The 16818-nt window shown below is 36.6% G+C and overlaps 3 protein-coding genes across 15 annotated transcripts; 1 reads left to right on the top strand and 2 right to left on the bottom strand.

Annotated features, from left to right (window-relative positions):
- Window positions 1-242: 242 nt before the first annotated feature.
- Window positions 243-4732, top strand: LOC108486227 (uncharacterized). 8 transcript variants are annotated; one of them, XM_017790153.2, is made up of 7 exons: window positions 248-898; window positions 2434-3013; window positions 3101-3627; window positions 3761-3811; window positions 3880-3978; window positions 4089-4253; window positions 4344-4732. In XM_017790153.2, the coding sequence occupies exons 2-7, from the start codon at window positions 2458-2460 to the stop codon at window positions 4500-4502; spliced, it is 1557 nt and encodes a 518-aa protein (XP_017645642.1). In that variant the 5' UTR covers window positions 248-898; window positions 2434-2457; the 3' UTR covers window positions 4503-4732. The 8 variants fall into 8 exon arrangements, with proteins under 8 accessions (XP_017645640.1, XP_017645639.1, XP_017645638.1 ...); XM_053029526.1 differs by lacking the exon at window positions 248-898 and adding an exon at window positions 1303-2325; XM_053029525.1 differs by lacking the exon at window positions 248-898 and adding an exon at window positions 1307-1601.
- Window positions 4733-5163: 431 nt separating this feature from the next.
- LOC108486228 (uncharacterized) lies at window positions 5164-9188 on the bottom strand. 5 transcript variants are annotated; one of them, XM_053029528.1, is made up of 5 exons: window positions 8764-9188; window positions 6398-8554; window positions 5939-5988; window positions 5802-5847; window positions 5164-5356 (listed from the first exon to the last, which is right to left on the bottom strand). In XM_053029528.1, exon 2 carries the CDS (start codon window positions 8062-8064, stop codon window positions 6820-6822), a length of 1245 nt encoding a protein of 414 aa, XP_052885488.1. In that variant the 5' UTR covers window positions 8065-8554; window positions 8764-9188; the 3' UTR covers window positions 5164-5356; window positions 5802-5847; window positions 5939-5988; window positions 6398-6819. The 5 variants fall into 5 exon arrangements, with proteins under 5 accessions (XP_052885488.1, XP_052885489.1, XP_017645643.1 ...); XM_053029529.1 differs by having other exon boundaries at window positions 5164-5309; XM_053029527.1 differs by lacking the exon at window positions 5164-5356 and having other exon boundaries at window positions 5557-5847; window positions 6398-6457; window positions 6567-8554.
- An 882-nt stretch (window positions 9189-10070) lies between these two features.
- On the bottom strand, window positions 10071-16597 carry LOC108486256 (plasma membrane ATPase 4-like). 2 transcript variants are annotated; one of them, XM_017790215.2, is made up of 16 exons: window positions 16140-16597; window positions 14695-14814; window positions 14371-14607; window positions 13528-14289; window positions 13315-13437; window positions 13120-13224; window positions 12889-13033; window positions 12642-12806; window positions 12199-12437; window positions 12065-12097; window positions 11894-11975; window positions 11624-11784; window positions 11345-11530; window positions 10711-10893; window positions 10442-10623; window positions 10071-10365 (listed from the first exon to the last, which is right to left on the bottom strand). In XM_017790215.2, the coding sequence occupies exons 1-16, from the start codon at window positions 16194-16196 to the stop codon at window positions 10269-10271; spliced, it is 2877 nt and encodes a 958-aa protein (XP_017645704.1). In that variant the 5' UTR covers window positions 16197-16597; the 3' UTR covers window positions 10071-10268. The 2 variants fall into 2 exon arrangements, with proteins under 2 accessions (XP_017645704.1, XP_017645703.1); XM_017790214.2 differs by having other exon boundaries at window positions 11345-11784; window positions 16140-16472.
- Between the last annotated feature and the right edge of the window lie 221 nt (window positions 16598-16818).

Below are 16818 nucleotides of genomic sequence, written 5' to 3'. Positions count from 1 at the left end.
TATTTTAGATTCATTGAAAGATGAATTGTTATATATATAATAAATAATTATTTTATTATTTAATTTATGAAATAAATATATTTTCTTTCTTTATTTTGAATTTATTTAATAATGAATTATATTTTATTAAATTTATAGATAATTGATGAATATTTATATTTGAGATTTATTTAATCTACTATTTATAAAAAAATTATATACATACATCAAATATTTAAAAAAAAAGGGCAGAATATCATAGAAAATGGATGCAGTATTTACTACTTTGATTGTGAGGGTTAAAAAACCAGAAAGTATCAACTTACACACAAAAAAGAAAGATTTTATATGCAATTTATCCAAAAAATTATCCAAAAAATAAACACAAGGGAAGAGAAAAGGAAAGAAGAGGCAGGAGGATAGGGTCCTCAGCTGTTGCTGTTGAAATGGGGATTTGGGGTGTGGGGTTAGGGATTCTATTCCTTTCCCTCCACAAATTCTCTTCCCCCATTTCTGAATTTTTTTGGCGTTCGCATTGCTTTTGCCTTCATTATTTATTTATTGAAAAAACAAAATAAAAAGAGGTTGAGTTTTGCAGAGGCGTTGATCTTTGACCGTCCATCCTGCCACTGTTGGGTTTTTGAATATTACCCATCAATTTCCATTGCAATGCCATTTCTTTAATTTCCTCTCAACTTTCACTATATAAACAATAAAAATAAAGATTAGGATTTTGGTTGGCAATTGGTAATTGCAGGCAGCTTTGGAACTTCTTCCCTATCATTTCATGCACGTTTATTTCTTGCCTTTATAATTTTATTCTCTCACCCTTTATAGCATCCACTTCTTCTTCTTCTTCTTTTAACACTTGAAAACTTTCAAATTATCAAAGGGAGAAGACAGAGGGAGAACCAAACAGGTAGGAGATGATGATTGCCTTCCCTTTCTTATCTAACCCCCTTTAGTTTCTCTTTTTCACACAACAACCACAATTTTATCGTCTTTCGTAACCCCCTTTTCTTGAAGAAACAAAAATCTGGCCATTAAAAGTCTTTGCTTTTCTTGAGAAGAAAAAAAAAGGGTCTTTGATTTGATGGAATTTTTTTTCTTATAATTTAAAAAGAATGATTACTCTACTTTGATGATTCTGCTTTCCAAGAAAATTTTGGTAATCGAGTCTCTCGAATTTTTGTGTGTGGTGGGTTGGAACTTAGAAGTGATGGATGGATGAACTAGGATGGAAGAAATCTTCAAATCTTTTATTAAAATTTTTGGTTGGTTTCCTTTTCTCTACTCTACTTTTTAAGTTTAATTTGGTTTTTGAACCCTTAAATCACGGATAAAGTCTCTTTTATTTTTAGGAAAATGAAAATAAATAAATAATAAAAATGATTGTGTGGAGAATAATTCAATCAAATGAAAATGAAAAACCCAAAGTGAGAGAGAGACCCACTTTTGTTGGGGATCAATTACAAAATACTGGACACCATGTGACCATCTACCCTCTCCTTTTCTTTTGCTTCCCTTTTTTCTCTTCATATTTACTTTTGGTTTTAAGGAAACAAAACAATAACCCAGAGGCTCATTCTTTTCTGAAAATGTTTGCTCCTTTGATAACATAGGTGTTCAATTCTTTTATTTCTTTAATGTCCTTCTTCCTCTTTTATGTGTATATTGATTCAATTCTTGAGGTGGTTTTTGTTCTTTTAATTCATTCTGGTCTCTCTCTTTGTGAATTCATAACTATGCTATGCGATTCTAGATTAATTTGTTTTTGATGGAGAGCTGAAATTTTTACCCTTTGGTGAATAACCCTAGAATTGGGTTTGGTGAAATTTTTACTTTGTTAATGGTTTCCTAGGATTCAAATAGGTTTCCAAACTCTTCATCTATATGGTTCCATATTGGAGTAGCCTTGAACTATTGTTACTTGTTACTGTCTTTTGGGGATTTCTTTGCATTGATTGATTGTGATTATGTTAATGGCACACATATTCTAGGTTGAGTAAGTTATAGAAGTATTCAAGTAAATGATTTGAGTTACCGAATTCGGTTTTTGTGTGGAAAAAAGGTGAAGTCATATTGAAGTCGGATTTATGCATCAACATTTGCATTCATGTTTCTTGTTTTTTTATCTGTTTTGTTAATTTGGGGTTGAAGTTTGAGAAATGGTTTTTGTTTGCAAACTTTTTAACTTTTTATCGAAAGTGGTATCGAGAATAGTTGTCCAAAACAAAGTAAGGTTGTTGTCCAGTTTGTGTTAATAGGTTGCCTAAAGAGGCAATGTTTCTAATGATCGTGATCTCTCCAATGGATCGTGTCAAGTTCCTGCAGTATAAATGCAATGTATGCTTGCAACTATGGTTTTTAGGTTTTTCTTTTTGTTCCTGAACTAAAGTTATGTTATGGAGATTTCTATCATTGCCTGACAAATTTATTTCGATGTATTTGCAGATATAAAGGATACTTGCTATATAGATGGATGGATTTGCTGGTAAAAGAGCTGTTGATGGGCCTGTTGTACATGGCAAGGGATCGGGTCGCATCTTGAAGGACCATGTTAATAACCGAGAACGAAATGCTCAGTTTTGCAACCGAATCGGATGCAGTGGTAGGCTGAACTCCTCGAAAGGTACTCCGAATGGCTGCTCGGATAAAGCCAAATCTGCAAGGTCTTCTTACCACTCTTCGTCAAGTGGAAAGGAAGTGATTGGAAATTCCTCTAGGGTATCCTCTGTAATTAGCAACACTAGAAAATCCACTACGAATCCTCAGAAAAAGCTTCCATCTCAGCTGGAAACAGATTCATCTGAAACTAGTAGCATTCAGGACGAGCCAGAAGTATCTGAGCTCATACCTCCACCAGGAAAGATTCAAAGAGGTCTGCATCATGAAGCTGAGGATGCTGATTCTAGGGACGCTACGGTGATGGAAGTGGGAAGCTCTAGTGTAGTGTCAAACACGAGACCAATGAGAAAATTTATTCAGAGAGCTGGGTTGGGCAACCAGGAGACTCTGGCCAGTCCATCTCAAGGTGCTTCCCAGGCATCTCGTTCCAACACAAGCAAGTATGGTTTGAGAAATCTAAGATGTAGCTCTATTTCTGATGTTGTCCTGACAGGTTGTTCGTCCTCAGATTCTAGCCTTAGCAAAAAGAAAGACATGGTAAAAAAGAGAAACTCTGATGAAGAGGCTAGTTCCTCAGCCAGGGGGAAAAAGTTGAGTGGGTCATCTTTGGAGGGGCGAAACAACAGTTCTGGCCATGGTGTTTCTATATCTGATTCAAGACGAGCCAGGAATTGGCCTCCTAACAGGGACAGCACTGTCGCTTCTTCAGTTAGGACTCGGAGGTCAAACAGTAGTTATGTTAGAGGCAGACCTTCTAACCAAACAAATGGAAATAGTTTAAGTTTGAACCAGTCCCCCATAGTCATGCCGCTAGTTCCTCAATCTGATATACCTAACGATTTGAATGCTCCTGTTTCCACAGAAACTGTCTCCACTCTTGTTAGTCCTTATGGTCAAGCAGGTAGTATAAGTGAGGGTTTGCGCAGTATCATGCAGTCTAGTCCTTCAGAAGTTGGCGTTAATCGCACCTTAGTGAACCGAGATAGCTTCCAGCGCTACAATATGGATGGAATTGCTGAGGTATATTAACAGTATATCTCAGCCTGCAGGCCTATGCTCAAATTTAGAACTTTCTCATTTTTCATTGTTTCTGTGTTGCAATTAACTTTTGCCCATTAATATATCTCAAATCATCTGTTCCATGTTTATGCAGGTATTATTAGCACTTCAGAGGATCGAACAAGATGAAGAGTTGACATATGAGGTACCTAGTCTCGAACTGTCGTGCTTTGCCTGGTTGTTCTTTTGCTGATTTCTGTTCCTGTGTTGCAGCAATTACTTGTTCTAGAGACCAGCTTGTTCCTTAATGGCCTAGACTTTTATGACCAGCATAGAGACATGAGACTGGATATAGATAATATGTCATATGAGGTTTGTTTTTGTTTTGCTATGTCAGTGCTAAGTATATATGTTTTATTTTCCGGGTTACATGCTTGTTAAAGATGAACCGCACCGTAAGCTTTATGCTGCTATCATGACAGGAATTACTAGCCCTAGAAGAGAGGATGGGTAATGTGAGCACTGGGCTATCGGAAGAAGCATTGTCGAAATGCCTCAAAAAAAGCATCTATGACACAGCATCTTCGGAGTTTGCAAATGTGAGCTATGAGGGTGAAAAGGATGATGTAAAATGCAGCATATGTCAGGTACTTTTTCTATATGACTTTCCACTACCATGCTTTTTCATTTCTTCTACTCATCTATGTATGGAATGGGATGATTTTGCACATTTGCAGGAAGAGTACGTGAATGGAGATGAAGTAGGGAGGGTGCAGTGCGAGCATACGTATCATGTGGCATGCGTACAGCAGTGGCTGCGGGTGAAGAACTGGTGCCCTATCTGCAGAGCATCAGCAGAGAAGCCACACAATCTTCTTCGTTCACCTCATGATTGAGGAACAGCCAAAGAAGGCAAAGAGGCTCTCCTTTTGTACAAATTGATGGCTTCTCTTCAGTATTACTATTATTATTTTTTAAATTAAAATTTATTTTTATGATCATTATGATGTAAATATCAAATCAAAAACCCATCATTAAGTCAAGTCAGTCAAACTAATAAACCAGGTGCTAATTGTTTCAGCACTGGAACTCTCATTCCCTTATAAATGAAATGCGAATCAAATTACACACTGCTGTTGTTGAACATGATGATGCTCTTTTGGATTTCTGGTAAAAGTGTGTTAGGTGCAGGATGGATGTGCTTATTTTTCATCCCCTACATAAATGCAAAAGCAAGGAAGCTTTTGCTGATATGTTAAGGGTTGGGGGTTAACACTTTAACAACGATACAGGATCTTATGTAACAGTGACAGCTACTTTCTGTTTCTACTTTGGTCTGTTTGGTACCCAGTGAGTAATGCAATGTAACAAAGGCTTTATTGGTTGGTTGGTTTCAAGCCTTCTTTCATTTTCATTGGTTTCCTTTAACTGCATTTTTCAGCTTTTGATTTGGTGGCATTGGAGACAAAGGTGGGGTTTACATCAAATAGGAATAATGGAAGGTAGCAGCAAATCTTAACGTGCATGAAATATAACCAATGGAAGTAGGTTCCTTCCTTATCTATGAACCACACAACATTCTCTCTTAATGAAAAGAGCATGGTTGAACACAAACTTCATTACAAATGTTTATATGGCAGGCTAACTACATATTTAACAATCCAATGTTTTTCTTCTCCACTTCATGCCTCATCTCTTCTCATCTTCAAAGTTGAGGTAAATGTACATATGAATTAGGCACACTGGACATCTGTTTAATGAGTTCCAATAATAATAATAATAAACGAATGAAATAGTGGAGAACACTAATGTTATAAGTCAAACAAAGGAACAACATAATAAAAAAAACTATCTATGAACTTACCATCACCAACTTGTGTGATAATGCAAATATACTTAGCAACAGGTTTCCAGTTTTTTGGTTAAGATTTGTAGTGAGTGGTAAAAATATAATAATGAAATATCCCACTCTAATTAGCTCAGAACATAAAAACTCCAAAATCAGGCCAACAAAATATAGCATCTGTATGTTATAAATTACTTGAGTAGTTCTACCGCAAAATTAATGTCCTCGTATCTACAACAGAGTGCAAGTCCAAGAAATGCTCTAAAAAGCACCAAGTAGTAAACGTGCCTACTACAACTGAACAAGTGTTGGTACAGAATTTTTATTATCCAAACCGAGAAACTTTTACCTCTTTAATCATAAGCAATCCTTTTCATCTACAAATGCCCGTTTTCCTGTTCCAGATAGTCACACATTAGAATACAAATTGTAAGACTTAATCCACAGAATACTTGCAGATAAATAGCAAGAATTCTACAAACTAACCTTGCATGATGGTTTTGCAGAGACCAAATTATCCTCACTTACAGAGATACCTGACATATGTAAGCTCAATAAGAAACTCATTTAGGTTGATACAGTAATTAGCCTGAGACCAAGTACTCAACAAGCAATATAAAAGTAGCAAAATAAAACTAGAGAAAAGGTAATATTGTACATATCCGATCAACAATCAAGAAAGTAATATGACCACTACGAAAACTGTATGCCCCAAAATCTAGTCAATGACAATTTATTAGATAGCAAGTCAAACTCCACTAGAGCACAGAATTGGAGCATAGCAACTAGAATTTTCAGCCTTTGTTGAGCGGAAGTATCTCGATATAAAACACCATGGACAATTTAATGGATGCTGATTTGTTATTAATAATGGAACTCAACAAATTCTCATATTCTAAAATTACATACAGAGCAATGCTGCAGCTGTTACATAAGTAATTTTACCTTTCAACAAGCTGCAAAACAGTTTTCCTGCAAAATTTTCTTAGATTTCCTCCTTGTTGTCTGTAATTTACAAGAAAAGCCCGAGATCTGTTGAGATGGCAGAAGACAGCCAAAATAATGCTAATTGTACAACAGAGCAACTGGTTGTCAGCACTTCTTTTGCAAGCACCTTATCTCAGTTGCTCAAAAATAATTTCCTGATCCATCCTGGTTCTGTGGCAGGGGTATACACCTCCACACACTATAACACATAACTTTATCTTGCAAGGGCCAGAGCTTTATGCTACTGAGCAGCATTTGGTTAGTGTCAGTGATGGAAAAGAACTGGGACCTTCACTGATCAATATTTGTCAAGAACATTGAACCAGAATGAATACATCTAATCACAGCTTCAGGATAAACAAAATTTTGCAGGGCATTCACTATTCAAAAGAATGCATACAAATTTTCTCGAGTAGTACTGGCCAATCTTCACCCAGCTGCCGCGGATTTAGCTCCATTGCCACTTTAAAATCAAGCAAAGATATCAAGTAGCACTGCCCGGGTTCCTGCAACACTTCTATAGGCCCAGAGCTACTCTGCATATGCAAGTGATTACTTGGCCACATACCATTCATAAGCTTGCCTTGAGGCTGCGACTTGTGAGCAGAGTGCTTCTTCACTTCATCTGTAGACTTTGATCCCACCAGATCTACACATGATCTAATGAGTTTCTTTAAGTATACATCCAACATGTTATTCAGCATACTAGCACATTCGACAGAAACTCCTCCAAGGCCCTGTGCTGCTGCAATCTGCTCCATACGTTTCTTCAATGTCTCGATATCGTATAAGCCACCACTGTCATAGTAGCTAATGAAGTCACTACTGCCTGCCACTGCCAGAGCCTTGCGGGCCCCACCAACACTAGCTGAGCAAAATGGAATCCCAAGTGGTGCGAGCAGAGGACTTTTAGAAAGATTAATTTGGTTAGCTTGCTCCACCTCTTGCTCATCTTCAACAATGGCTCCTACAGCCTGATCTTTACCAGGCACCCTTGGTTTTTCTGCAGAGTGCACCAGACCTCTTACAATTTCAGGCAGCTCAGCAACTGCTTGAAGATGCTGCACTGGTCTCTTATAATCATAAGGAGTCAAATCACCATTTTCGATACCCAACTTACTGACATTTTCTTCCATCCCCATTGAATGATGTGAAACACTCTCAGCCTTCCCATTTGGCCCGAGTGGGCTGGGTCTATCCCTTGGCTTCCTATCCCGTATTCCAGACCTAGCCTTTCGTGGGGATGACACTGGAAAAACCCCATTTGACCAAATGTCTGCATTTTGATTCTGGTTGGGAACAAGGGATCCAGTCACTTCATGTGCATCTTCTCTACCAGGAGACCTCTCCACAGTTTGTATCAAAGATTTCATGGGACCTGGGGGTGGAGTCTTAGCCTGACATGCATTTTTCAAGATTGAACGTATCAACTGATTATGCAGTGACAGGTTCTGCCTCCCAATAATGCGGTAACACGACTTATCAAACTCGCATTTCCTGACCTTCTGACTTAAAAACCTACTCAAATTATAAAAGTACCTTTTTGACCTCTCAGCCCCAATCTTCTTCACTATCTGAGCTTTCAGTTCACCTAAGTCAATTCTGGAGCCCTGCTGGGATTGCATTGCTCGATAAACAGATTCCTACACCATTCACAGAACTACAAAACCACTGAAACCCGTTTCCAAACCCAATTTACAGTTTTCTCCAACACCAAACAAGTCCAAATCCACTTTGCATAGCTTACAATGCCAACCAAACTCTCAGTCTATGCATATAGAAAGTAAAGCAGTAAGCCTGAAAATCCTCGAGATAAACCAAAAAAAAAAAGAACCCAAGAGTTTCCAAGGTGGATAGAATTATTTCAGTTTCCAAACATGCCGAAATTGACCCAAGTTGAAACCATACAATGTAAACCCAAATCTCATTTTTGCAGAACCAAAACCCTAAGGATCAAACTCCACTTTAGTAGTTGATAGAAACCCCACTAAACAAAGCCGAAATTCCATAACGAATCAAAACCCTAGAGTTGGAATCAACGAAACTCAAAAGAAACAAGAGAGCGTCGTCTCAACCCCGCGAACCGTAAATTAAAATCACCGCAGCAATTAAAACCTACAAGATAATTTTTTTAATTATAGGCAATGAAAAAAGAGTTCGGAATTGAAAATATGAAGTTGGGAGGAATGAGATCAGTGGAGCTGGTAGGATAAGAGCAGAGCACAGTGCAGGAATTACAGAGGCAAAAAAGTAGAATGAACACCGAAAAACAAGCTCCAAAAGCAGTGAAAAAAATAGAAAGGGTTAAAAGGTTGATAGCTGACCTTGGACAACTTGCTTGAAGAATTGCATAGAAATCAAGTGCCACTGAGTTGTTGTTTAGGGGATGGATTGATGGCAGGCAGCCTCGATTTTTTTCTTCTTCTTTATTTACAATAATTTGTGTGTAATTGAGAATGAGTGCATTTCCTCCCCAAAATTTTGAGCTTTCCCCCCTTCTTGATTTGGTATTAGTATTTCAGCTCCTCTCTGTTTTGTTTTTGTGTTATTAGATCGATCGATCGCTCGCCCACTGCTGCTATTTTAGTTTCTAAAAATGGTTTAATTTTCTATCGGTCCTTGTAGTCTTTAGACTTTTGAAATTTAGTCTTTATTCTTTTAATTTTAGGATTTGAATCCCTCGGTAGATTTATAAATTAGCTTTCTGTTCGGATTAATACTCTCAAAAGGAAAGGAAAAATTATCTTATTTGGATACTTAAAATTAGTAAAGAAAAGTGATGTAATTTTTGTATAAAGTTTTAACAATTTTTATTTAACTAAACAATGGTAAGGAAAGGAAATAATATTAAATAATAATAATTTTTTTTTTGCAATTATAAGTTTGTTAAGAATAACCATGTTAAAAGTGATGAGGACAAACTACACACTCTAGATTGTAAATGATTATAAAATTTTGTTTGATTTCCTTTCCTAATATTTCCATAAGTTGAGGTAAAATTGAAGAAAAGAAAGGATACTCAACTTGGTTAACTTTTTATAATTTGAATTAAAAATTTTATCAATTTTCTTTCCCCTCTAATTTCAATCCAAGTTCAATTGATAACACAATAAATAGGCTCCCCTTGTGACATTTTAATATTTTAAAAACTAGAGTGTAATTTATAACTCATTCAAATTATCAATTGTCTAATTCAGACAATAAGAGAATAAATTCTTGACGTTAAAAGCAAAGGGACTAAATTTAAAAAATTATAAAGAGTTCATAGACTGAGGGCATAATTAGACGTATTAAAATCTTATTAAATGTATGTCTGTCTACTTTATCGCTCTTTCTCATCCTGTTTTCTTTTTCTTCGTAAATTTATTTTCTATTTTGCAAATATTTGTTTTGAGAATTTGGGTTAACATGCAATGTAATAATTTGTCGCATATGTGAAACTGAAAAGTAAAGAGTGGTAATTTCCTCCTGTTGTATTGGACTAGTTTAATGCTTATCCTCATTTATCAAGTTGGCCAGATAGCACAATTGGGTTTGATGAAGCAAGGGTCTATCCATCACACAATAAAAACGTTGAACATCAAGTGTTTTATGATGTTTAACTGCAAACAAAGAGCCTTGGATTAGATGATGTTATTAATTAACCTTTCTGCATTCCAAAAGAGGTAATCACAATGAACACAAATTCCGACATTTAGGAAAAAGGAAAATCATCCTAAATCTATACTACTACTATAAGCCGATTGATAACAATATTAATATTAATATCCGGGGTGATTGTTCGTCATTATAACTACTTTTTTTCTTGGACGGGAAATAGCATCCATCTTTAAACGGTGTAATGCTGCTGGATGTTATCGATATCAAGCCCCTTGAGCTTAACCACTGATTCAACATGCCCCTTCAGTGTATTCAGCTCCCTCAGCCTACACCATGAAATCCCCATTTCATTAAACATCTCATTTCACATATTTTGCAAGAAAATATTATTAGATATCCCACCTTGCAACCTCAGCCCTGCGCTTGGCCTGCTCTGCGATTTCTGAAAGTTCCCTGTAACTGCTCCTTTCATTGAAAATGCTTGTGGTTTCAGGTGGTTGAAGGCCATGCAGAGTCCTCTGCGCAGCTGCCCATTGTGCTTCCCTTTCCTCTTTTCCGTAATCTTTCTTCGTAGTGAAGGCAGTCTGCAATGGTTTTCAATGAGACCCAAACATCAATCAAATCACCAAGAAATATAGCCAAATTTGCACAGAGGAGGACTCTAATCGTACCTTGTTCTCCAAAAGGTTATCCCAAGCCTTTCCACTAAGAACATAGCGGATTGCAAATTTGATAAGATCCAGTGGGATATAAGTCACCACACTGTATAGCCAGATTACACCAGCCCATCCCCAACCCATACCTTTAATCCTTGCAAACCCCCAGTCTGCATAAACAGCTATTAAAGTGGCCACCTGCCAAAAATCAAAGTGGGTCATTTATAATCATAAAATTAGTTAATTGAATTGTTAGATTTGTAAATAAATCTGAAATAAAACTTAATAAACCAGGATCTATCATGTCAAATCATCAAGAATAAATTAAGAATAAATTGAACTTTTATCAGATCTTGAGAATTTGATCTTCCAAATTAGCACACAAGAAATTTAAAGAATATCTACTCTCTCTTTCCTAATGATGGGATATTAGAAAGGATATCTTGTTTATAATTTGGGACCATAACCTTAATATTTATAACATTGGTAAATTAGTTCTAATCAAATTCTAATTAACCCATCATTAATTAGAATTTAATTAGAACTTAATTACTAGAGTATCTAATCTTTATTTAATAATTAAAGCCCAACAAAATTGTCCATATTTTTCAACATGTATATCTTATACGATTTAGTTAAATTTTCTTACCAACTGAGCAACTAGAAAGGCACTGACTAGTAGAAGTCCAGGGCGTTCAAAGTAGGACCAGCTGCGAGACCTTGTGACAAAAATGAGGGCCTGACTCACAATACTAACTTGAAGGTATAAAGCTGCCATCATTTCTTTCTCACCGTCAATATTATTATGCCTCAGTGATCTAACATTGAATGTGTTCTGAAATATAGGACACGGAAATATTGCAAATCTAAAAAAAATCTCACGAAAATATAATACATATATAGGAGACATAGCAAAAGCTGTTCTTACCGAGAAGAAATTGGTGTCTTTCATTGCCCAGAAGAATATCACAGTCATTAGTGCTAAGTAACCTCCAAGCACAATGCCGGTAGAGAAAATCTCCTTGAGTTTCCAGCTGTCTGGCTGTGGAGATGGTTTCACTCTGTCCTTTGAAATTGTCATGATTGTACCTATAAATGTGATGATGATATGAATCAGATTCAAGACCATGATGGGTTGGTCCTGGTGACTTGTACAATAAGGCATAGTGATATAACAATTTGATAAAGATCATCTCACCATCGTTCAGAATGGCGATAATTAAAACCATGAAGGGTGCAAAGTCGAACTTCCATATCAAGGCAATAAACATGAATCCAAACTGCCAAATGACAACAAAAAACTTAATCCATTTGTAAAAACATTTAGCATTACCAGTGTTCAAGTCTCAACAGGTCTTTATCTACTTACCACAATACGGATGGTGATTGAAACTGCATAGATCTACAAAGTGAAGGAATAAGAGAAGAAAGGTTAGGGAAACTTGCACTGTTGATAAAAAAACTGATAAAATGCAAGCAAAAGTAAGTTATGATATGACTAACAGTGTAGTTCTTCATTCTTTGGAAAATAGCCCTGCTGGTCAGCACTGCACTGATAATGACACTTAGCCCAGGTTCAGTAAGGACAATGTCTGAAGCACTTCGGGCAGCATCTGTAGCATCAGCAACAGCAATTCCAATGTCTGCCTTCTTTAAAGCAGGGGCATCATTGACACCATCTCCTGTCATACCACAAATATGTTTTCTCTCCTGTAGCCTCTTAACGATTTCATACTTGTGTTCTGTCATTGACATGAAAAGGAATTGTTAGGCGGGAGGAAACTTAAGAGTAGCGGTCCTATAGAAAATAAATTTAATGAAACTTGTAAATAATTATCTAAATGTAGCAAAGGTGCCTGGAAATGTGTTACACAGAGCACTTTCTTCAAAAAGCATAAAATAGAAGCTGCCAATATTTTGTCAACAGTGTTGTTATTAAAACAGACCTGGAAACACTCCTGCAAATCCATCAGCCTTCTCAATCAATTCATCTATAGGAAGGGCAGCAATGGAAGCGTCCTTGTCTTGGCCCAGTAAAGAAGATGAAGGGTACATGTTTGTTCCCATTCCAAGCCTCCTGCCAGTTTCTTTGGCAATGGCAAGCTGATCCCCTGGGTGTCATAAAAATAATATAAAGATTACATCATGAAATTATAGACAATTTGGAATACTAATTAACTAGACAACTCTCACCAGTAATCATCTTAACATTCACTCCAAGGTTTAGAGCTCTTCTGATTGTTTCAGCACTATCATGCCTCGGTGGATCAAATAGTGGCAACAAGCCAATAAACTGCCACGGGGATCCAGGACTCTCTTTTGTTTTCTCAGGTATTTCCTGCAGAAATAGAAACAAACACAATATGATTACTCTGATTTACTTATCTAAACAACATGAAGGATGCGCAAGTTTAATTTTCTAACCTGTCTTGCAACAGCTAAAGATCGAAGTCCACGTTCAGCAAATTTATCAATAACTGAATGAACTTTTTTCCTGACATCATCTTTGCATTTGCAAAGATCTATAATCTATTTCAGAACATTGAAAGCATATAGGTTAGAAGTTACCTACCTAAAAATTTCAGAACTTGATATTCCAAAATGAGAAAATGTAAGTACCTGCTCAGGTGCACCTTTGCTAGCACGATGCCAGTTTCCATCAGAATCAATGTAGGTTAGAGCAGTTCTCTTGTCTACAGGGTTGAATGGTAGGAAGTGAATCTCTCGGACACCAGCACGTGCCTGGTCAATTATTATCCAAAATGACTAAAGAATTCTTGGACCCAATCCTAAATATAATAGAAGAAAGACATGCAGAAAAAAATAATTTACCTCCTTTGGATCTGCAAGCATTCCTACAATTGCAGCATCAATAGCATCCTGATTTTCAGTCCTTGAAGCCCTTGCTGCATAAAGAATAACATGCTCTTTTTCGACTCCCTTTGTAAATACTTCAATGAGGTTTCTATCAACAGTAAGTTTGTTTAAAGTAAGAGTCCCAGTCTTATCACTGCAGAGAACGTCCATGCCAGCCATTTCCTCAATGGCTGTCATTCTCTTTGTGATAGCCCCTTGTTGAGAAAGCCTGTGGGAACCAATAGCCATGGTGACAGACAACACCGTGGGCATAGCAATTGGGATTCCACCAATCAAGAGAACTAGCATATTGTCAATTCCATCTCTATACTTGCGATGCTGTATCGGGTACATGACTATTAGCTCAACGATTATTCCAACAGCAATTGAGCAAATGCAGAAATTACCAATGGCTGTAAGCACTTTCTGGAAATGCCCAACTTGATTGGTGCTGTCCACTAGGTGGGCAGCTTTCCCAAAGAAGGTGTGAACACCAGTTGCAATAACGACTGCTTCTATTTCACCCTGTTTACATGTTGAGCCGGAAAATACTTCATCTGATGGATTCTTCGTAACAGGAAGAGACTCCCCAGTAAGAGCAGATTGATCAATCTTCAAAGGATCACCCTCTAGAAGACGAGCATCAGCAGGAACTATGTCTCCCAATTTAATAGTGATAATGTCCCCTGGAACTAGAATTGCTGCTTCTTGCTCACTCCATCGGCCATCTCTAAGAACCTATATTATGTTACAAGGACATGATTAAAATAAGACAGATGATTCGACAAACTGTTGGGTTGCTGAATGTATAATTTTCACCTTAGTTTTCGGAGCAAGATTAGCCATGAGAGCAGCTGCAGCGTTACCAGCATTATTTTCTTCAATAAAACTTATGGTGGAGTTGATGACCAACAAGACAATGATACCAACGAAGTCCTGCCAGTCCGGAGGCCTTCCATCACCATTTGCCAGGGCAATAGCCATTATAGCAGCAGCTTCCATGACCCACGACAAAGGGTTCCACATAAAACCCAAGAACTTGAGCACCTTGCTCTCCTGTTTGCAGAGTAGCATACTATGTCATGCATAAATATACAAGCTGAAAATGTACGAACTCATATGCAAGTGGTTTATGGCATGAACCTTTTTCTCCTCTAGTTTGTTTGGTCCAAAGACTTGAAGGCGATTGTTGCCTTCCTCGGTTGACAAGCCTTCCCTCGAACATTTCAGTTGCTCGAAAACTTCCTCAATAGGAATCCGTTCCTGTAAACAATTATCATTTAGCCAAACGATAGAAAATGCACTTACGGAGTATGTTTGTTGATTTTGGTTGTCATCCGTGCATGAACTGCAGATTATTATTGTCTTTAATCTCAAAAAGAATTAAATAAATTTTCAATCGATTGCAGCTGAATAAAGATTTAACTGACCCAAGTTACTCCTACTCGTATGAATAGTTAAAATTTTCGAACTTTTTACTATAGTTAATTTTTGTAGAGAAAATCCAAGAATTCACACCTATGTGAAATTGAAGTTGATCAAAGTGACCGACATGATTAAACAAACCAAATCCAAACACATAGGAGGGAATATCATTTTCTCAATTTGCATTTCAAAAAGCCGTATTAAAGTCAAAAAGCCCATCAATTTTGAAATAACTAATTTTAATAGAACTTTATTTAGGAATAGGCGTAAGATTAGACATAATATGACCCTCTGATACGGCCATTCACACTAGTGAAAACCCTCACCAAAAGCTGTTAAAGAATTAGATACTTCCCCCCCCCCCCGAATATTATATAATAAAAAGGTACTTATTAGCTAATTCCAAAGGAAAAGTCAACTAAAATAATTCAAAAGCGGAAAACTCTACTTGCCCAACGGGAAGCGCATATGTGAAATTAATAATAGCAAAAATTATTTCACACTGACAGAAGTTAGTAAAATTAAAATTTTCACTGACCGTATATTAGATGATACTTTTAAAAATATCCTGATATTAATAACTTGTTTAAAGTTAATGATAAATATATGGTATACAGAGAGTGAAACGATGGAATGTCTATTTATGAGATAGAAATATGGTAGAAAATCTTATCAGAAAGATATATAATATCGAGCTATTTAAATCGAAGAAAAAAAAAGATAGAATTAAGCTTTAAATATCATAAAAAGTAACGGCAAATCGTAACCAAGCGTGTCGCTAAAACATGTTTGGTGTGCACGAAATTCTTGAAAACGGAAGAAATAATATTATTTGACTCGTAAATCTTGACTCTTCATATACAAACAAAGGAAAACAAGGGAAATCATTTTTTTTCACTCTGTTTGGTTAAAATTCATAAAAGTTGAGAAAAAGCACCGTTTGAATCACCCATGATAATGAACCCAAAAAAAAAAAATCACGCATGATGAAATCTTATCAGTTAACCAAAAAGTAATGGAAAGATTCCCCTGTTTCGATTGAAAACGGGAAACTAGATTCGAATATATATATAAAATCGCTTTTCAGTGATAGAGAAAACCAAACAGAAACCAGCATGCATGTATTGGAATTAAAAAGATTTATGTGAAAGAAAAGAGAATACCAGATCAACGGACTCGTTTTTGATCTCCTCAAGACTGATGCCTTTTTCGCCTCCCATCTTCTAAGCTTAGTGGTTGAAGCAGCAGGGACTAATGGAAGAAGGTATTGGAATTGTAAAAAATAAAGGAAACGCCAAAGAAACGCTTAAATACTCACATTCAGAGTAAAATACTAACAAAAAAGTCTAGGAAGAAAAATGAGAGACGTATCCCAGTTTTTTTCTGACCTTTTGGGTATTAGAAACGTAAATGAATGGAGTGTGGGTTAGAGTTGGTGAGTTTATATAGGTGTTAAGTGAGGGAAGAGGAGGCTGCCCCTTGGGAATATATAGTAAGCCGAATGAAAAAAAGGAGAAGAGCACCAAGGAGGGTTGGGCGGTGGGACCCGCATGGGCTGGTCCTTCTTCTTGCCCGCTTTGACCCGCCACGCGCCGCTTCTTTCTCTTTTCTTCACTTCACACATTTGTCTCCCCAATCTCTACGGACTTTTCCTATCCTCTTCTTTTATCTTTCTTTAAATTAAAAGTTACGCATTTTAGTCTCTCTGATATATTAAAATTTGGATCTAACTCTTTTAGTTTAATTTAACATAATTCCTCCATTTCTTTTTTATAATATTAATTTCTAAATCTGTATTGTGTTTTTAATTATTGTAATTAGGATAAAGTAAATTGTTAAATA

The sequence above is a fragment of the Gossypium arboreum genome, chromosome 6 (assembly GCF_025698485.1).
Source record: "Gossypium arboreum isolate Shixiya-1 chromosome 6, ASM2569848v2, whole genome shotgun sequence".
Classification (NCBI taxonomy): domain Eukaryota; kingdom Viridiplantae; phylum Streptophyta; class Magnoliopsida; order Malvales; family Malvaceae; genus Gossypium; species Gossypium arboreum.
This window is presented reverse-complemented; position numbering and strand designations above follow the sequence as displayed.

What these genes read in the sequence shown, in the direction of transcription:
- LOC108486227 (XM_017790151.2), top strand. Translation starts at nt 2,458, where the DNA reads ATGGATGGATTTGCTGGTAAAAGAGCTGTTGATGGGCCTGTTGTACAT. An exon ending in ATGAAGAGTTGACATATGAG is followed by an intron (nt 3,812 to 3,879) that starts GTACCTAGTCTC and finishes CCTGTGTTGCAG; the next exon opens with CAATTACTTGTTCTAGAGAC. An exon ending in TAAAATGCAGCATATGTCAG is followed by an intron (nt 4,254 to 4,343) that starts GTACTTTTTCTA and finishes GCACATTTGCAG; the next exon opens with GAAGAGTACGTGAATGGAGA.
- LOC108486228 (XM_017790154.2), bottom strand. Translation starts at nt 8,064, where the DNA reads ATGCAATCCCAGCAGGGCTCCAGAATTGACTTAGGTGAACTGAAAGCT.
- LOC108486256 (XM_017790214.2), bottom strand. Translation starts at nt 16,196, where the DNA reads ATGGGAGGCGAAAAAGGCATCAGTCTTGAGGAGATCAAAAACGAGTCC. An exon ending in ACAAACTAGAGGAGAAAAAG is followed by an intron (nt 14,608 to 14,694) that starts GTTCATGCCATA and finishes CTCTGCAAACAG; the next exon opens with GAGAGCAAGGTGCTCAAGTT. An exon ending in TATCGCCATTCTGAACGATG is followed by an intron (nt 11,785 to 11,893) that starts GTGAGATGATCT and finishes TCACATTTATAG; the next exon opens with GTACAATCATGACAATTTCA.